Here is a 22,183-nt window from a genome sequence, read left to right as displayed (position 1 = left end):
CAACAGCTCAGCATTGTTCATAACAATTCAATAAGATGACCCAAATCTTGCTTACTTTTTAATATTTTACCAGTATCCTGGTTAACCAACTCAGGTCTATCTGTTATGTGAACAAGGTGGAAGATGTAGACAATGCTGGATTCACCGGTGGGTATGTATATTTATTTGGGACTTTTCCACAGAAAAGGGAAGTGCAATAAAAACAGAAAGAGCACAATGCAAAGTACATTTTGAAATATTTCCAAGAGAAGTCTGGGACGTGACGCACCCTATAAAAGAAGGTGGCAATTATTTTTGCAAAAATTCTGGTACACAATAAAATTTAAACAAGGATCATGAAAAATAAAGCCAGAAACTGAATTCTGATGTGCTTGGGGCTTTAGCTCCCTCATTGAAGAAATATTGACATGGAATACATCAGTTTTCATTTTCTCCCTTTCCCCATAACAGATAAGCTCTGTAAAGACTTTGGCTGGCTTACTGCTGTTTACCAAGCAGGCTTGTAAAATGATAAATCACCTGTCTGGCTGGGACTTTAGTGCAGGGAGCACAATGCTGATTGGCTGCACCACCCGCGCGCTCCAGCCCCTTCTATTACCGAGCAGATGGCAGAGGTACTTAGTGCTAGGGACCTTTTTATCATTGCACTCCCCCGCAGTCTCAGCATATGGTACATGAGAACCCTGAGAGAGAGCGCCGAGCTATAGCAAACATGTTATTGACGAAATATAGATGGAAAGTTGCCTCTGCCAAGAACGCCGCTGCCATATTCGGAACTGGATAGGTGCGAATTATAGTTAACACTTCCACTGCCTGGGCGAAGGGATTATTTAACGCTGAATCCAGGCAAACAGTTGAATGTACAGTATAAATATATATAAGGATTTATATTTCTGTCTGTACAGTACTGGGATTAACACAATATTGCAATGCAGCCTAGCTGTGTCTAGAAGGGAACCTGATCTTTATTTATTTATTATCTTCAGTTTCACTTAAATTGGCCTATTGGCTCCTTTTCTTGGTTAGCCTTAGACCCATTTCACATTAGCATCATGATTAGCCACTCCTAGAATTCCAAATTTATATTATGTGCCGGGTAGCAGAAAAACACAGGTTAATGAGTTTTTGTTGAAGTAGAACTAAACACTGCTTTACTCATTGGTCCCCATTTTCTCGCATTGTACCCCCATCTTCTTGTTTCTTTACTTTCTTGTGATCTTTACCCATCACCATCTTGATTGCTCAGGCAATGATGAGACAGGCAATGGGAGTTCATTCATTCCCAACACACTCAGAGGAATCTGAGAATGCGGGGTATTCTGGCAACCAAAGCTGACATTGCACATGTGCAGCTCTGCTTTTTTGCTAGGAACCGTGAATAATTAGGCAAGTAGGGGAGATTATTGCAGAAGGGACATCACCTGTCCCTTAACGCAGTAATGACCTACCTCATCATGTATTCTTAAAAGTGAAACTTTGTTTTAAGGTTGTAGTGGTTATTCTTCCAGAAAAGGAAAAGTAACCTCGCAACTTGTCACGTCCAAAAACTGCATCACGATTCATTTCAACTGCAGCCATATGCACAAAATTGGTCCCAACCAATGCAGTTGAATGGGAGAACCATGGTCGAACCTGCTGTAGAATACTGTGGTCTACCATAAGTCTGAAATAGCCCATTACTTGTCTATGAGCTCCAGTTGTTCAGTAGACTATAAAAGATTTAAGCCAAGTCAAATTCAGGTGCATTAAAAATAGAGATTTAATAAAGTATTAATGAATCCAGAGCAGCATCAATTAGTGATTTATATCTTGCTTGGAGTTCAGTTTTAGCAGTGCACAAGATCATCACATTAACTAAAAATTGGCAAATGGCCATTGAATCCTTGAGGGGTAATTAGTGAAAAGCTGGGCTACGACCCAAAAGAACATATGGGCCAGCTAGGATATATTATGTCACTCATGCCTCCCTAGGCAGGGGTGGATGCAGAGCCTTTTCAAACTTTCCTACTTTTTCCTTGTTATGTTTTATAATTAGTAAAATGAAATAGCAAAATGTGCTAATTAGTTCAGGGTATGCAAAGCTCCTGCAGGCTGCTGAGCTAAGAGCAGAGATATGGTTAAATGTTGCTGATCTGAAAGGCAAATTAATTATTAAAAGTAGCTGAAACCAAGGATTAAAATGTCATATGTTGCATCCTTTAGCCAATGTCATATGTTATCAGCCTTTAGCCATGGTAACTGCATTTCCATTTTTCCAGACTTGTTCTCCTTCATTGTTATCCAGTGATCATGCCAGTAACATACTTCCTGTTCTAGGGTAACTACTATAGCTGTCTGGCCAGGGAGGCAACACTATGCCATACTTGCTGTACTATGTCTATGAAAAAGTTGTCACCCCAGGATATCAAAAGGACCCCTCATCTCCATAACAATAGAGGAAGGCATTATATACCCCATGGAGGCAACTAAAACAGCTAAAATCACTACTTTTGATTTCAGTGCAGCCACTTTATCATACTATAAGAAATTAGAAACTCACCGTATTTCTGGTAGGATAAACAGGGTGATTACAAGTCAAATTACTGCTTGTATTTAATTGCAAAAAACAAAAATGTAGGGTTCAATTTAAAACTGTCCCCAAAGAATTAGACTTTTATAAAAAAGTTCACTTCGTTTTCCCTTAGCATTTATTTAGAGAAATGTTTGAATTGGAAGTAAACACTGTGAGAATCCTTTGTGATATTTTTAAATAGACCCCTTGAGGATATAATTATTAATGCATTATTTTGTGTCTTATATATCTGCCTGGAGTTCATATTAAGGCTAGCTTTGCACCTGACACTGATGTGCATTACAACAAAGCGTGCATTAACATGTAATCTCCTAGATTGTAAGCTCTTCGGGGCAGGATCCTCTCCTTCTGTGTCACTGTCTGTATCTGTCTGTCATTTGCAACTCCTATTAATTGAACAGTGCTGTGTAATATGTTGGCACTATATAAATCCTGTTTATTATTATTATTAATAATATTAAAAATAATAATGTTACATGCAATAGTCTCTTGAGGTCCCATTTATTTTAAATGGCACCTCAATGCATTAACGCAACGCAGCTCAAGGTATGCACATTGCACAAAAGCACACAATAATGCAATACTATCATCAAGCTGTGCTGCATTGAAAAAAATTGTATGGTCCAATTTATTTGAGATACGGTTGGTTGGCCAACTATTAAATTTAAATGAGCTGCCTTGAAGCAATAGGAGTTTGGCTGTTTAGTCACCAAGGTAAAATATCATCTTGCAAAAGATAATTTATTCAATTTAGTGAATGTGGTGATAATTCACTTAGCAAAGAATGCTCAATCATCTGCAAGGGAATTTGAAAACCAGGATTCCTCCTTGCACATGATTTGATAGTTGAAGTGAACAGAGCTTTATCTCATGACCAAGCAAAGTGAAAGATCCCATGCACGGGAATAATTCAATTTGCTAAGTGAACAGCCTAAATTTCTTTAATAATTCAACCCCTATGTGTTTTATTACCATAGGTTTACACAACACACTGCAGTGAGAACATGCATGCCACAAGGAAAACTTCAAATGATTAAAAAATAGAAAAAGCTAGAAATAGGTATTATCGTGTACCAGATCAGGTAAGTTTATAGAACATTTAAGCTTGATATGTATTGGGTCAATTTGCCATTTAATACTCACAATAGATTGTTGGAGTGATCACATCGCTCTCCGATTCACTGACAAAATTCCTGACCAAGCAGCTGTAGTTGCCGATGTCGCCCTTTGTGACAGAAACAATGGTGAATGTGTCATTATTTGGAGAGAAGATGTAGCCGGATCTGTCTTGCAGGGGGCTGCCATTTTTAAGCCATTCATACAACACCCGCGTCCCTTTCATTACAGAACACTTAAAGGTGATATTTCCCACATGTTCCACGGCTCCATAGGACGGTTCGCTCTGCACAATCGGCTTCGACACTGGAACTACAGAAAAGACAGAAACCAAAAGTTAGAAACCTTTTCACTTTATCTGGTTCAAAGAATTAAAATGACTTTTCTGGACTGAAGAAGAGAGCGGTGTAGGACAGGCCTTCCCTTTGTACAAATTTCTTAGTGCCAGCCCCTGAAGCTTATAGAGTAAAACAAGAATAGACAGAGAGAGGCTTTATAGTGGCAAATCAAAATATTTTACTTGTGACTTGAAAAAGAATAATATATTTATAATATTAATACCAGTTGTAATGCTAAACAAAGTTCAACTACAAGAGTAGATGTAACAGTTATAAAAACTCTCTATTCCTAACGCATTTTGCCGTTTGGCTTCCTTAAGGGAGGTAGAGACATAGAATAGCATGATGGAATAGGTTTAACAGATAAAGCTGAAATAATGATGGAGGGAGGCCTAAATGGAAGTCATTAGTCAATGAAAAAAAGGGGGTAATATTTAGAGAGAAATCACAGGTTGGTCTGGATGTTTGATAGTTAATGGGAAGAGGGATTATATTTAGAAAAAATGTTTTGGGTAGTCTGGATATAGGTACGAGGAATTATAAAGTTATCCACTGGACAAAAAGAGATGGGAGACATAGTTGTTGTCTCCTATGTGAAATCGATCAGATCTTCAGATGTGCATTATTTTGATTTCTATGGTTGCATCATTCTGTGTTTGACAATAATCAAGACATTTTAGATCAATTATATTGATATTATTAATATTCTTTGCTATTTAAATCTAATTTATTTTAGAACATATGCATATGGCATCAAAGTACATTGCATGCCAAATGTATGTAGACACCTGACCATCACACGTATATGTGCCGGTATTATTATTATTAAAAAGGATTTATATAGTGCCAACATATTACGCAGCGCTGTACATTAAATAGGGAGTCAGTGGAAGAGGGAGCCAAAAGTGGGCTCTCTGCAGAAATGACTTTTGCCCACTTGGCTGAACTCACTTAAGGTTTCTTTTGTTGTCTCTGTTGGCTGAGGAGTGTCTAGGGCCCTCGTGCAGTGACATACTTTGTGCATCCCTACATAGGTCCCTGCTTGTAGGACATTCCTTACCAAACCCATGGATATTAATATGAATTTGGGTTCCTCTTTGTTACAGTACTATACCATCATACACTTTTCTGGGAAGGCATTTGAATAGATTGTGGGTTTGTCTGTGGAAATTTGTGCCTATTCAGCTAAGGTCAGGGACTAAAAGTGGATGAGAAGACCTGGTTCATAATGGCTATTCCAGTTCATCCCAAAGCAGTTCAGTAGGGTTAGGATCAGGGCTTTGTACAGACCACCAAATTTACTACACTACATTATTACACTAAACTGATCAAAACTATTTTATATGGAGCTCACAGGGGTACAGTCATGCTGAAACAGTTAGGGCCTTCCCCAAAATGTTATCAATTGGCTGAATGTGCTCAGCTGTCTAACATACCTTTGTACGCGGTGGAATTACAATATGGAAAGTTGTCCATACTTTTGGCCACCTGGTTTAGATTTATTTTACAATTATAAAGTTATAATATATCATGTATCAATACATTTTGAGTGGCTATTTTTTGTATAAACAAACTAAACATTGGACATATAAAGCTTGGGACATTATCATAGGTAATAGGCACAGGTTCTGTATACCAACACTTAGTATAATGAAGAATGGCATATAAAATATATTTATCTGTAGATAAGAGACAGACAACATAAAAGTGTAAATGGTCGAAATGGAATGATAGAAGGGGAATCATTTTATTTAATTCTTACTAGGGAAAGAACACAGCATGGTAGCTTAGCACTCCGGCCTTTACAGCGCTAGGTCTAAGGTTTGAAACCTGGCCAAGGCACTATATGCATGAAGTTTGCATGTTCTCCCCGTGTTTCCGTGGGTTTCCTCCAGGTACTCAGGTTTTCTTCCACATTCCAAAATCCCCTTCCCCCCCAAAATGACCTAAGACTGTGGTAATGACATTTGACTATGGTAGGGACATTGGATTGTGAGCCCCTTTGAGGGACAGTTAGTATTATAATTACAGATGCTCCTCGTTTAACAATAAGGATCCGTTTCTGCAACCTGGCCTCCAAGCAAATTTGTCAGTAAGCGAGGAGCATAGAATAGACCCAGTCTGCAGCGCCTGTAACACAGGGGATCATGGAGGATCGTGAAGGAAGAAGACAGATGAATCCCAAAAGACAGAAGAGGAGATGCCGGGTGGATGTACGCTGTACAGTTTTGTACAGTGTACTCGTTGGGAGAGCCAGTCTTAAGTGCAGGCAGGCGGTAAACAGGTAAGTCGTTAAATGAGGACTACCTGTACGGACTTCGTAAAGTGCTGCGTAATATGTTAGCAATAACTAAATACTATTTAATAATAATAACAACAAGGAAAAGGAGCTCATTAGGCCACTACTTGTTTCTGTCAAGTTACCAGCAAGGAGAGAGACATCCCCTGTGAATGTCACTAAGAGGGGAAAAGTCTTATCTTGCACAGGTGTTACAAAATCAGAAGTATGGAAAAATTGGCCCAACTTCTTCTTTTTCCCACCTTCATCCACAAATCTCACAAACCTATCACCTTACTCATTGCATAACCCTTAGCTATTGGTTACTTTACTTTTATATAATTAATTGTACATTTTTAATTATTTTTTCATAGGCTTAAGCTCATTATGTAAATGAAATACAGATCCTCTGAGATGTTTCTGTCACATTGTATTGTAACAAACAACCCGTCAAGTCACCTAATGTCACACATATAATTAAACATGCTTGTTATGTCACGCCACACGGCTAATTATCTAAGTTTTGTTTTGGTGTATCCTAATGAACAGTTCTGAACGTTCCGCCACGTCACGCAGCATGAATCATATTCATTTTCAGGTTAATGGGTTAGTCAATGTTTTGTAGATACAAAGGCCTTAAACATTTATACGTTCCACCGTGTTCTGTAAACGATAACAAGCTCAAACTGTCCTCCAAACTGGCGGAGCTGGTAAAAAGGGGTTACAAGTCACATTATAATTATTAGTGGTTTTCCAATCAGCTTGTTATTTATGTACTAACTAAAGTTCAATGACTTCATTATTTTGGTTTTGGAATGAGCCCAGTTAAAAAGTTTTTTAATTAATACTTTATACAGTGGTAAGTTTTGCTAAAAATGCAAAAGCCCAGCTATAGTCTTTGGATGTCCTCAATGGGGCTAATGCTATAACTGCATTGTAACTATACTGAAGTTCCCCCTGATCAGACTAGTCCATGGTGTTTTGCACTTACAGTATGTCGGACATTTTGCAGGTTTCTTAGTGGAAAGAGAACGACATACTGTGATAAAAGGGAATTACTGCAGAGGACAGGGCAAAAGAGTAAGTTTCTTTCAATGGTAAGTTCTCCCACTCTCCTTCCTGTTGGTGTCCCCCAAGGGTCAGTCCTTGGACCGGTCCTCTTTTCTTTGTACACCTCCTCTCGGTAGTCTCATATCCTCCTTTGGCTTACAGTACCATCTGTATGCTGATGACACTCAAATCTATCTGTCCACCCCTGACCTGTCTCCCTCAGTCCTGGATAAAGTCTCATGCTGCCTGTTAACCATCTAATCATTGATGTCTGACTGATTTTTGCAACTTAACCTGGATAAAACAGAACTCATCATCACCCCCCCCCCTCAAATTCCACATCTCCCCCTGACATATATCTAAATGTTAACAACACTGTTATTCCCCCCTCCCCTCAGGCACGTTGTATTGGTGTCACCTTTGACTCTTCCCTCTCATTTACCCCCCAAATTCAGAACATTTCCAGGTCCTGTCACTTTCACCTACGCAACATCTCCAAAATCTACCCCTACCTGTCCCCTGAGACCACCAAACTCCTTGTACATGCTCTTATATCTTGTCTGGACTACTGTAACATCCTCCTCTCTGGTATTCCACTAACCCGACTCTCTCCTCTACAATCTATTATAAATGCTGCAGCCAGACTCATCCATCCTTCCCTCCGCTTCTCTTCCGCTGCATCTCTTTGCAGATTTCTACACTGGCTTCCATTTCACCTTGGAATCAAATTCAAGCTCCTGTGCTTTGCCTTCATATCCCTACACAGTTCTTGTTCCACTTACATTTCTGCCCTGGTAAAAAAGTACTCCCCCAGCCGATCTCTCCGCTCCTCCAATGACCTACTAATGACTTCCTCACTTATAACCACATCACATGCACGGATACAAGACTTCTCTAGAGCTGCCCCAACTCTCTGGAATGGTCTTCTTCGTCCGATTCGGCTTGCTCCTACTTTCTGCTCATTTAAAAGAGCTCTCAAAACCCATTTTTTTCAAACTTGCCTACCCATCTGCTTCTGTCTTTTGAAACCATCACTACTTCCCACCTCTACATATCCCCCTCCTATTGTGTGTAATTTCCCCCACCTACTAGATTGTAAGCTCTTCGGGGCAGGGTCCTCTCCTCCTGTATCACTGTCTGTATTAGTCCTTTGCAACCCCTATTTAATGTACAGCGCTGTGTAATATGTTGGCTATACAAATCCTGTTTAATTATCATAATACTCCAAAGACAATTACAGCCACCAGCAAAAATTTTTGTAATAGTACTACATTAAAAGAAAGAAGACTCCGAAGCCCTGTCTACCTCTGCACTCATTGGCCACTTTACTAGGAACACATTGCTAATACCAGGTTGGATCCTGTTTGCCTTCATAACTACCACAATGATTCATGGCATAGATTCCAAGGGTAACTGGAAATATTCCTTAGGGACCTATTGGTCCATATTGACATATTAACATCATGCAATTGCTGCACGTTCATGATACAAATCTCTTGCAATATACGAATAGGTCCCCTTTGGATTGAGACTTGGTGACTGTGGAGACCATTTGAGTCCAGTGAAGTCATTATCATGTTAAAGAAACCAGTTTGAGATGTTGTAAGCTTTGTCACATGGCAAATTAAAATAGCCATCAGTAGATGGGGACACTGCGGTCATAAAGGGATGGACATGGTCAGCAACAATACTAAGGTGGGCTGTGGCATTTAAACAATGGTCAGTTGGTTCTAAGGGGCCCAAAGTGTGCCAAGAAAAAACCCAACACTATTTTACTGCCACCAGCCTGAACCTTTTATACATGGCTGAATGGATCCATGCTTTCATGTTGTTGACAGCAGATTTTCAGCAATCCAAATGTTGCAGCAGAAATTTAGACTTATCACACCAGGCAACATTCTGTTCTATGGTTACCATAGAGTTGAGTTATTAAAGACTGTATACAATGTCACTGTTCAGATTTAGAACTGTTTCAAAACTGTTCCAAATATCTCATATTTTGTTTGGTTGATATTCAAGGTAAATCACTTGCCATCTGCTGTGTTCACCAACAACGGGTTTCTAGCTACAGGAGACCAATGTCAATATGGACAATATGCCAGCTGCCCAAGTAAAAAATGGTTTCATGTCAGAGGCCATACTAGTCCTCAAACACAGATAAGGCAAACTGAAGATGATATACAAAAGGACAGAATCTCTTGAGCTGCCAGCAGTAGGAAAAAGAGGCCCTCACAAAAGTGGAATTAGATGCAAGTGCTAGAAGTCTTGGGAACAATGGTGTTAGGGTGGTGAAGGGACAGAGTTTGGCTCTCAAATTTTGAGATTAAATAGTCATAGTGTCTGCCATTTTGGGATTACAAATTGACTCTACCACTTTTGATTTGGTTATGATGGTCAAAGTTTTAGGTTCACTTTGAGGATTGATGGGATGTTCTTAAGGAACAGATAGGGAAAATGGGGTTATAGGGAAGTTGGTGTATAGTACAGATTGTGGGATTAGTTGGGGATATGGAGGTTATGTTACAACATAGTGGTCATTGGCAGTGCCAAAAATGGCTGTTTTTTTTTGGCATATCCTAAAAATAAACTGTTGTGTAAAAAGTAATAAAGCCTTTTTAGTACCTTATGGATGGATGGATAAACCCAAGGTTAGGTGGCCCAATTATTTGAGTTATATTTTAGAATACAGGTATAATAAGGGTATAACCAAAGGTATAACCACTGAGTTGTAAAGTTGTACGGGGATCTCAATGGACTATGGAAGGCCTAATGGTCAGTGAAAATGTGCAAGTTATCTGTATTGGGCTATGATTTTGTTGGTTTATTGTGTATGTCCAGCTTCATTAAAGCTTGTTCAATAATTATTACCAATTCAACTGTGTTTGTGTGTCTTTCCTTAATATTAGTTGCAAATTTAAAATTCAAGCAAGCAATGGTCAATAGTAGGCCATAAGAAAGCCAAGCTGGGCCCCCGTTTAATAAAAAATCTTTACAATTATCCTCCTTTAGAAGCCCTATGAGCCTGCAAAATATATATATCTGTATTGACACACAAACACATACATTTATCTCCAATTACGCTCCTACGCAGTCATACAGCAGCTGTATTTCTGCATATTGTTGTATTTGTTCTTGGGTTGTGGCGGAGGGTAGCAGATGCCTAATTCACACTATTCTTCTATCTGTTATTTGCGTAGTATTGTTCCTGGTGTTACGTGTGAAAGTCAGAAAGAAAAGCACCACACAGAGTAAATACCACAAAAGCCTTTGGCAGACGTTTTATTTGGTCCATGTCACCATAATGTTTGTGTAAGAGACTTTTACTGTATCTTTTCCATATGTTGTGTCAATCATTCACCAATACAAGTTAAGAGAACGATTAGAGTGACCAAACTAGACAGATTTTGCTCCGAGTGCAAGTTGGTCCAAAGTGAAAGAGAAGAGAGCGAGAGAGAGAAAGAAAGAAATAGAGAGAAAAAAGAAAGAGAGGGGATGAAAGATTAGAGAAAGAAAAAAAGAAGTGGGGAGGGTGAAGAGAGAAGGAGTGAGAAAGAGAAAAAAAGAGAGGGGATGTAATAGAAAACATGAGATAGAGAAAAGAGACAGAGGAACAGAGATAGAGGAGAAAGAGAGATGGGGCAAGAGAGAATGAGAGCGTGGTGGGGGGGGGGGGGGGGGGGGGGGGGGGGGAGAGGGAAGAGAGAGGGGGAGAAAGGGAAACAGTGTACACTAAAGGGGGAACATGAAGGAGGCACTAAAACAGCCTTTCTGAACTTTTTTTTTTTTAACCTTAAAGAACCTTTACAACAATTTCAGAACTAGAACACCTCTTGCTAAAACCAATTTAGTGGTGGCCAGTGGTAAAAAAAAGCTTCCTAAAACAGTAACCACTGGAAGGAATTACCCCATGCCCCCATCCACAGTGGTGGCTAGAAAACCACCGTTATAAACAACTAAAAAGACAACTAAAACCTCATTGGAGTCATGCAGCTGGATCTACCAAGTGGTATTGGACCAAGAGCTATGCAGACATCAAACAAGAGATCAATAAGCTACAGTCTGAGGAACCCCTAGCAATCCCTAGAGGAGTTCTGAGGTTCCACTGAACCTTGGTTGAGAATGGTGAGAAAGTGAAAGTTCTACTACGATACTAAATCTCTGGTTTCCCTGCTCAGCCTCTCTTCTCAAGGTACCTGCAGACATAAGATAAACATCTGTCATCCACACAGCAACACATCAATCATTTATACCAACAACAGAAATATATAGATATTTATAAAGAAATTCTACCCTGCTCTATTCTTTGTTTTCTTGCTTGTGGTAGTGTAGTGCAATGCTGCATTGCAGAAAAAGATGTTTTAAAGCTATTTTGTTCTGTCTTTAACAAAATTGCAGGTCACCCAAAGGTTTCCTATATTGGATTTGTTTGTTTCCCTAGTGGTTGAACTTGATGGACTTTTTTCAACCTAATTTAAAAATGTAAAATTCTTTTGGTTTAGTCTTCCATTAAACATTGCTAAAACCTAACCAAAGCCAAAAGTTTATTCTGATAATCTTTAATATTTTGCCTTGTCTGGTTCTTCTTCTCAACCCTTCAACATGTTAATAGAATGGTAATAGGATTATTTAAATACAATTAAAAAAACACTTCCCACAGCTTCTATTTTATGGAAAGGAGACAACGGTTCAGTAGTTCTGTGCTGTTTCTGATGTCCTAATAAAGAAAGGTGAGTAAGGCTGGGTATACACGTGCAATGCTTCTCATCCAATAATTGGCTCAGAGCTGATATCGGACGAAAATCCAGTGTGTCTACAGTGCTCTTCATCCATCGTCCGAACGACCATTCTGGCGGATCCACGGACGTCGGACAATGAACGATCGTAATGGAAGTGAAGGGGGAGAGAGCGCAGCGGAGTGCCACTCCGCCATTATCCTCCTCCCCTCTTCATAGAGCAGAATGGCGGTGTATGTACAACACTCGTTCATGCATCGTGCAGTCGTTACTCGATCCTGAAAGATGCTTTCCAACGACAATTATTGCACGTGTGTACATAGCCTAAGTGTTGTGACTATAGAAGTGTGCAAATAGCAGGATTGCTAGGGGAAAATAAAGAAATGATGATTTAGGAATAGTAAGTTGCAACATTTGTACTTTTGGTTTTGCAAACTTTTTAATTCCTGTATTGTTTGGCCACCGAAACAGACTGTGTGCAGGAAAAAAACTTAGACAAGTCACCAACTCGGATAATTTTACAGCAGCCCTAGCCCTAAAATGATTTTCAGCCAGCAGGGAAACACAACCAGAACAACAAACTTCCTTAAAGTAGTAAAAAAGATTTATGTGTATTATCCAACAAAATAAACACTGCTGGCATGTAAAGCCAATACTGCATATTAAAAAATGAATCAGTAGAAAACCAGACTTTTTAATGCTTACATGCAATATGCAGAAGTGCTGGATTGCCTATGACAATGACTTATTGTACAACGCATAGGACCCAATCACAATTCATTATTCAATAATAGGACCTCGGGATAGAGAAGTTGGCTGTTTTTGGAAACAGAATTTCTCACATCGCTCCTGTTCTTTGTGCCAGCTTGGTATTATGATTTTTCTATAATTACAAATTATTTTGTCTTGGACAGAAAAACTGTCTGGTGGTTTTGTATCCTGTGTCTCTGCTCCTTTGTATGCTTTGCTCATTCAGAAAGCACAACCTTTGTTGGGGCTTAACTGTCAGGACAGAATGGGCTTTATGGATGGGCAACAGGTACACATAGGAGGAGAAAAGGCAACAACACCGTATACAAACAGTATATTAGTGAAATATATCTGTAGATGCTCATGCAGTCAGTATCATATTGTCAAAATTACAAACATTTCCACAGAGACACAATCAGTACCATATTGACACAAACAGAAACATATTGCAAAGGACACAATCAGCAGCACACAGAAGAAACATTTTTGCAAAGACACAATCAATAGCCTATCGTCCACACGAACACAATCCATAAGGTGCTGATGAACACAATCAGTACAGCAATGATGTACCCAGAAACATAAGTTGTACATGGGTACACCACAAAAGGCCTGTGACCTGAAAAATGGAGGACGCTTTCTGGCCCTTAAACAGATTACAGTGCAGACTGGAGAGGAAGGAATTTCTCTATCTACCATCTGAGAGGTGGCTGTGCTACGACATCTGGAGACCTTTGAGCACCCAAATGTAGTCAGGTAGGTGTGACCCCACATACCCTTGGTTGGATGAAATGCTCAAAGAAAAAAATGTAAGTGATTGGAAGGAAGGTGTGGAATATTTGATATATATTCAGAAGCTAAACTGTTTAATCTAAAAGACAAGGCCTCATTTGAACATTCTAACCTCCACTGGCAATAGAAATGACTGAAAGGTTCAGCTATAATATAATTGAACTTTTGATTGACTAATATTAATTGGATGTGCGACTACAAGCTGCACCTTGCTGTGTCATAATGATTTAACGTCTATTGAAAAATATTATATAACATACAAAGAATTTATGTATAAAAAGGAATATGGAAGAGGTCAATGTGGATATTGACTTCGTATAAATGCTAGTTGCATGGCTTTCATGTCTAATTAGTACCTTCAATGCTTCCTAAAACCAAATTGGGTCCCAGTATAAGTAACAGAAACACATATAGAGTAATAAAATGTAGTGTATTAAAATAGGAAGCTTCTTCAACACTACAAAGACAAGTTTGTTTACATTTGGATAACTAATACTAGATAGCTGCTGGAGTTTCAGCTGGGCCACTAGGAAGGTGTGGAAATTCTGCCAAAAAGGAAAAGGGGAAACAAAAGACATAAGCTTCCAATAACCCTGATAGTCCCACAGTGATTAGATTAGGGACTTCAGAAGGATCAGGAGGGCAAGAACTAATACAATTACTTGCTGGCCAGTAAGATAATTCAGGAAGTGATGAAGAAAGGGCTGTGTAAATATTTGGAAATCTGTGCGCTTCCTTTAGAAGTGGTGGTGCAGTAGGCACCTAGCCATAAATATGGCTCTGGCAGACTATTCCTGCACTTATGAAACTGTACTGGACCAAATTGTGAATAAGTCACATGCTTCCAATACCCAGAAGCAGGGTAGAAAGGGGAAAGTGAGATTGTGTTAATAGGTTAAGGTAAGGTTATGTGAACCTGTTGCTTTTTCCTACATGGGCAAAACATGTATTGCAAAAAAAAAAAAAAGTATTAGGAAAGTTGGGCGAATTTTCCCGAATGAATGAATATGTCCCAGTTCCCCTGTAAATAAAGTTGGGTCCCATACAAATCAAATGACCTTCCATGTTCTTGGATAGCATACTATTTTAAAAAGAACACATTATGGTATACTGTATCACCTACCATCCACAGTGACATCAATCTTCTGAGTGGCTGACACAGTCGTTTTCCCTTTTAGATTCACCTTTACGATATAAGTCCCTTCATCGTTAAAATGCAGTGAATTAATGAGCAAGGAAGCGTTGGGTGGATTCAGTGTAAACTTGTGCTGAAGTTCTAAATCCGGCATCACTGACTGGTTAATAGAAGTTATCAGATACCTGGCTTGGGCCTGGAACCGCTCCACTAACCAGATGATTTGGACGCTGGAGGCAGACTGGTTGACTTCATAGTAAACTGGAAGGATAAGTGGCTGTCCTTTGATGCCATGGATGACTGGAGACGATACATTCAGCTTCAATGCAGAGCAAATGCTTAGACCTTTGATATAACAAAAACAAAAACAAAAAAATAAATAATAATTCAATCCAAAGTGTATCACCCACACTCCTAAATAGTTTATAAAGCTTACCAGCATAAAAAAAATAGTGACAACTAGCAATTGCCCAGAGCCCGTACTTTATTCTGGGCCTCGACTGGCAGAACGGTGAGGGAACTAGAATGCTGTGCATTTGGGGCCCTTTGCTTATAATTCCCCAGGGTCCCATTTTGTCTGAAACCAACACAAATAGGGACAAAATCTAAAGAAAAGCCTTTGGCATATATACCATAAGGTTGTTTTCCGAAACGTTATCACAGAAGATGCACAGAATATCTAAATGTAAACAGCACCATAGAGAACATTCTCTGTCTCCATTTTCATGGTGATTATTCGCTCTCTGTGGAGAATGTCTCATACTCCAACAATTCCAATGTAAAACCTGTCATTACTGAGCTTCCTCTGCAGCAAACAGCGCAGTGAGATGAATTGCCTGGTGACGGACATGTACAGAAATATATTGACACAGAACAATAGTGCTACCGCAGCCTGTTTACATTCAGCTTACCTGCAGATATTGTACTGCTATATAATCTGCAATAAGACATTTATGAATAAGACATGGGGACACAGAAGACAGCGCTAGAGACGTGGTCTTGTTTTATTTATAAGAAGAAAACAAATTATTTGCTTTGGGTAGAAACTCCACTTCTGATACAGTTTTATTGGAGTTCTTAAAGTGACTTTGTACTATTTTCATGCAGATAAACTGCAAGTAAAAGTGAGCATGTGAGGGTATGGATAGTAAGGTCTTGGACAGAATAGTGAGCTATTGAAACGTCTGTTATATTGTAAAGACTGTCTGTGTTCCCATTGTGAATATTCACTCGGGTTCAGGTAACCAAAACCACTTCCCCGGAATGGATGGGCTACTTCCAAAACGCGTTGAATCTATTTCCACAGTCATTCTCTTATTACTTGGAAGGCTACCATTTTGCTGCTTCCAGATTTGGAATTTGTACTGTACTGTATAGCAAACTACTTATCTATATAGGTACTCATGCATTCATAAATTATTGTAGTTATCTTTTTGTTTTCTTTTTTATACACTTACATACAGATTTGTACTTTCACAACACCAGGTTACTCCAATGTGGGTCTAATTTTGAGTTTTATATGTTTTCATTGGTATATTGTAGCCTGGCAGATGGGTAATTCAATGTGGAACTACCTGTCACCAATCTGTTGTGGGTGCCGCCATCTTCTCTATTCCTACCTTTAGCTATCTTGATTTGCCAGGCAAGAATGACAACTTCCATGTAGCCACGCCGTTAGTCATGCAGTCCTGGCACCCGAAGGAGAAGCTGGGATTGCAAGATATCCCTGGCAATAAACACTTCCATGAAATTTGATGGATGGGTGGCAATCAGGCAGGTAAGGATACTTAAGAATCCAGGTTTGCTGGATCACCCAGGTTTACTGATGAAAGTGTATTTTCTTCAGTTTGGAGAGCTTTAATAATTCAGGTCCCATGTCACAATGATTTTGGGGATATGTATCTATTTATTGTTAAACAATACATTATTTTTTAATTATTTTAGAGCATTGTTGGTGTTTTTTTTTTGGGATATGAAAATTATTTCGTTCTTGGGAGCGATTAAAATATAATAGGAGATCCTAACCTTTCCCAGCTCTACAAAAAAAAAGTTACTTCTGTCTCTGGTAAACAGTTTTTCCTACTTCTTGTGTAAAATGTCATCAGAAGGCCAGAAAGTAAAGAGAGGTGTCCTTCCCGGAGCCCTGGATGGCAGTAAAGTCTGGAGAGGGTTTTATTTTTTTAGGCTTTTCTTGTTCTAGAACTAAAAAAACAAATGGCTTGGTTGGTCTTGGCTGACCAGATAGATAAAAATTGGAAATTGAACCCCCATGGGATCATTTTATTACACTCCTATTTCTAAACTTGCGTCGGTCAGAATATTGAATCTGCAAATCTCTCTTTTCCTCAGTGAACTCCTTAAATAGCCATATTAGATCATTGTCTGACAGGTTTTTGCACAGATTGCTTTTCTGGAAAAACTGAGACTAAATCTATGGCATATTCTTAAAGGAAACCATTTTTAGACACGCAGCCCACAGACTGTCTTTCTATAAATGTTTGAGGTCCTCAGCAAGAACATGTTTTTCTGTATGTTTATTATATATGAAAATGAGATAATACATTTCATCTGTCACCACTGAATGCAATACAGGTAATTTTAGTTCATTTCTTGTTTTGTGGTGATTTGGAGCTGAATTTAATAAGTAAAGATTTGCTGTATTATAGAAAACATTTGAAAATGTTATTGTGCCTACACAATGGCAGGATGACCTCTTGCAAGATCCTGGGAAAATGAAGGATCTACAATCACAAAAGTAAAGCACCAATACCAAAGCAACTTCTCAGGAAGTTTGGCATCCAGAGTTTTCCAAATATTCTGTGGTCAGAATCAGCAAAGTCACCACCACCTACCAGGGTGTTAGGAATGTTGTTGTCTTTTCAGACAAATTGGGAACATTCAGACAAGTGGACCGTGCAATTTCATGCAAGGTCCTCCTAAAAAAGGATTTAAAAAAAAAAGTAAAAAAGTTACATTGACCAGAGTTATTTTAGCATAGTTGCTGTTCTTAAAGATCATTTGCAGTTGTAACTCTATAACAAGATAATAATATTCCCGTTAATAAGTGATTGCAGAGCAAATGAGTCATTAGGACAGCATGCTCCTAATTATCACTGTCATGCCAAAACTAATTAGGAACTCCTTTCCTGCCTTCTATACAACAGTCTGGCTCCATACCATATGAATTCCGCTACCTTCCTTGCCAAAATAAAGCAAATTTATGACATAAATATGACTTTGGGCAGGTTGTGTTAGAGATACTGCTCAACATTGCAGCTGATTGCTTTGAATTTATTCCAAGCGTGTTCCAGTTGTAACTGAAAGTTAACTTATCTGCATTAAATCCATTATTAAAGGACTTTCCAAAACAAATGGCAAATTATACCGAAACCAATTTTTTTTCTGTTGACTGTATCCTACTGGGAAAGATTTCCTCTCACTTCCTATTGTATTATTATGACATAAAGGACAGTTCCTGTTTCCAAAAAGCTTGCAACAGCTCCAAAGTTTGCATTCCAAGCAAGATGGGAGTTTAGCATTGCAATACAAAACAAGGGAGAAGGCCGATGACATTGCCATGCTTTGGAGTAGAGCTATGAGATAGTTGAGCCCTGAAGGTGTAAATCTAGATGTGTGCTCCCCCTTTTTCTATAATACTGGAATATATAGAATGCAGCAGGGGGGGGGGGGGGCTTGAACACCCAAAGGTGAATGGAAACACCCAAAGCTCCCAGGTGGAACATAATCAGCACTTATGTCAGGACCATTCAGAATATATATGAATCCAGAGGTTAACTTACCCCAACAGATTCTGCCTACAACTAAAATATCACCTCCTTGCTAATTTAATTTTTTGTAAACATCATTACTGATTTATACTACTGGTTGCCCAGATATACTTTTTAAGTAACACTATTTTACACAAAATACATTCTGGTGACTGCCAATTTTCAGGTAGCACTGGATCATATTTTTCTTACAAAATTGTTGTAATGCCTACAATGCCATTAGACAGTCTTACTGAGAAGGATAAAAAGATTCTTGTCCATCCTTGAACTGACTGAGAACTGCCAAGGCAAAGCCTGCTGGTAGAGAGTCGGCCTGGAGCTATTTAAGTGAAGGGCCGCATGACAGGGTAAGAAGGGAAGGCAGGAAAAGCAGGGGTTAGGTGTGATAGTGGCTGGGGGCCTGGGTAGTGAGCGGAGGTATTTGGTAAAAGGATTAGGATGGGAGGAATTGGTTCATGGACCTAGAAAGAAAAACAATGGCTGGTGGAATAGAAGGCTGTCATGAAAAATTTTGTTTGATGTTGTACATATGTTGATGTATATATAAAAGGTTATTATATACAATGGTTAATAAAATGAGCTGCTATGGCCAATTTAATCCAACAAACGGTGTTGTCTATTTTTAAGGGAAGATGTGGGTTAGATTGGGGAAGGTGCAGTTCATGGCTTCCTCTGCTGTTCCCTAGTCATGGATGTTGTTAATTTTAGGCAAGGGTGCATGCAACAAATTGACAATACAGAAGCATAATTGTGAAAAAGAACAGAACGATGTCACCCTATAACAAGAGGTACCTGAGCAAGGTCTTTCAAGGCAAAATCATCAGGTATTATTATAGGGAAAGTTACAGATATAAGATTGAAAACAAGATTTGGAATAACATAATAAAACTTATATGATGTTTTATAGACAGATAGATATACTTCAACCTCTTCCTTCATAGTACAAGGACGGATTGCCCCAATCATTCAGGCGTTTTCTCTAAAAATCGGCTTCCCTCTGCATTGCAGTATTTGGATTCCAGTAATGAATCTCACACTTTATTACACCCACACAATTTGTCGAGTAATTAGGCAACAATGAAATCATCCATCCGAGATAAAACAGAGAATGACGTGCTAAACAGTAACATGGGCAAACCATTAGCTTTTATAACAGATAATACAACTGTACTTTTAACCAAAAATTAAAATTTATTATGCAAGCCAGACAGGTTTATAATCCAAACCGGTTCATGAACTGAGAATAGAAGGCGATAACGGAACTGCTGGGCAAAGAGCTTCTGAAAAAAAAGGAACTTACTAAACTCTGATAAGCTCATAAAAGAGAAGTACAGGTACAATGGCTTCATTTAGACTTGTAACTAACTTCATTTTAATTTAGTGAAAGAGCACTTGTGCAATAGCATTGTGAAGGAGAAGGATGGCGTTTCAGCTTGGAATGGGGTGTGACTTGGAGTTGGAGGTGCAGTTAAAATGGATCATTCAGGGCAAATTCTCATGGCAGCCCTCTGGCAAGAGCTCCAAATCCCAATAAATGCACTTTCACAGGCACATTCGAAGATTCCATCTCTGGCCAGAAGGTTTGGTGCCATTACCAGTGCCAACATTTTTTGGGTGAAAACTCCAATTTTATTAGGGAACTAGGGACCTGTCAGAAATACAAACCATGTATTTTCACTGGAATGCCTTTCTACATGGCTTTCTACCCCAAAACATTTCACTATCTTGACCAGGTTTTGACCTACTTCAGTAGTTTCAAAATGGGTAAAAAACATGTTTTTTTTTTATTAATATTATAATACTATTATTATACTCAGATCTATCCTAATAGTCTCATTACATGCACCACCAGAATTGTTGGCCAGTAAATTTTTTAGTGCATAATTAGAGTCAGCAAGCAGGGAGATCAAAAGACCAAAGTGGCCAGGTTGGCTGAGGTCCACAGAAATAATGAAGCTCCACATGTATTCAACATGTTCCGATGAATTATGACTAGGGTTAACGAGTGATTCTGGTCTCATATCGGTGTGACGTGAGTTATAACACCTACCTGTCTCCTTTGTAGGGAAGATACTCCCAGGAGGATAAAAATATATGAGCCATAAAACAAACTGTGACAAGACTTACTATGCAGCCAAGGATAGCAATCTTTACTGCCACACTTTGGTATTGAATCAACCCATCAGACTCCTTGTTGCATCAGTATATGAAAAGCCAGGGAAGTGATTTATTTTAACTCGCTGCAAATATCAAGCAGTATCATTCGTGACTAGTATAACACCAAAAGCAATCTGAGGTGTACTTAGCAAGGTGCATGGTAGAATTTCTTAAGAAGTTAAATATCACAAAGTTTTTCCATTTCCTTATTCTATCCTAAACAAAAAAAAGCTTTGGCTTCATAAACTTTTTTTAATTAAAAGCAAATAGAAAACATATTGGCAGAGTGATATACCAAATGATCTTTGACAATTATCCAGACACAAACAACCTTGTGTTCTACAGACTATAGCTCAGTTGCACTAAAATCAGCATTCCTACATGTACAGTCATTATTGCTGACCTTTGTCCTAGCTTATGCGTTTCAAGGATCGATCCAAGAAAGAAAGCTAATGCTCAGTTTATATTTAAATTAATTTTGCATTTTTTGGATTATGTACTGATCATTTGTTCTCTTGAATTATTCATTTTCATTCTTTTAAAAGAAAAAATATATATTTGCTATTTTCTTACTTAGTGGTGTCAAGTGCTAGCTTATTTTGCATTAGCAAGGATAATGGGCAGGCTGCATAAAATGGTGAATGGAATAGTGAAATATTGCTGAAACTTGCATCTAAAGAAAAGAGTCCATCCCCAGCCACAATAATGATTTAGTAAACAGTTAGGCTATGTACACACGCCAGATGACTCTCGCCCGATAATCTCCTCAGGGCTGATACTGGACGAGAATCTGGCGAGTGTACAGCGAACGTCGTCCCTCAAGGAACGATCATAATGAAAGTGAAGGGGAGAGAGCCCAGCAGGGTGCAGCTCCGTCATTCTCTCACTGTCAGGGTACCAGTATTCAAAACTTATAACTAAATGAACATTATAATCATTGCTCCTTAGATCATTTGAGTGTCTGTGTTTACATTAATTAGGGTTTTAGAACAGGCTCTTTGCCGAGCAGCCTGTTCAGTTCTAAATGAGGGGAGGATGAGTGGGACAGAGCAACAAAAATAACAGCAGCATCAGCTGGCTAGTATGGGTTGTTAGAGAATAGGGCCATTCAATGCAACATACTCCAAGATAGAGGGGGGATAGCTGCACATATTAGCATTTTACTTACTATTTCATTCAGGGTCCCTCCAAAGGTTGCTGGGGGTTCCTTGAGCAATGAGCAGTTTGTGGCTCTTAGGTCAGGTTACCTGAAACCAATGATATTTTGGCTATCTGTAAGGGTGACATTCTTCCCAATGGCCAGCAATGTAAGAGGACGTTTTCCCACTGACCACCACACCAATATACTGTAGCTGTGGATATGGTGATTATAGCAAGGGTTCCCTGAGAACCTTTTTGGGCACAGACTTTAACTCAGACCTAGGGTCTGATTTATTAAAGCTCTCCAAGGCTGGAGAGGATACACTTTCATCAG

General features: G+C 38.9%; 1 protein-coding gene across 2 annotated transcripts in view; it reads right to left on the bottom strand.

The window, feature by feature from the left end:
- The window catches only part of HEPACAM2 (HEPACAM family member 2), a 61,034-nt gene that overhangs the window by 25,319 nt on the left and 13,532 nt on the right, over positions 1-22,183 (bottom strand). For both annotated transcript variants that reach the window (XM_072412866.1, XM_072412867.1), the window contains exons 2-3: positions 14,753-15,109; positions 3,716-4,000 (exon numbers count right to left, since the gene is read on the bottom strand). In XM_072412866.1, coding sequence (XP_072268967.1) covers positions 3,716-4,000; positions 14,753-15,109 — 642 coding nt within the window. The remainder of the gene's footprint in view (positions 1-3,715; positions 4,001-14,752; positions 15,110-22,183) is intronic.

The sequence above is a fragment of the Pyxicephalus adspersus genome, chromosome 5 (assembly GCF_032062135.1).
Source record: "Pyxicephalus adspersus chromosome 5, UCB_Pads_2.0, whole genome shotgun sequence".
NCBI lineage: Eukaryota > Metazoa > Chordata > Amphibia > Anura > Pyxicephalidae > Pyxicephalus > Pyxicephalus adspersus.
Note: the sequence above shows the minus strand (reverse complement) of the source record. Positions and strands in the feature narration are given on the sequence as shown.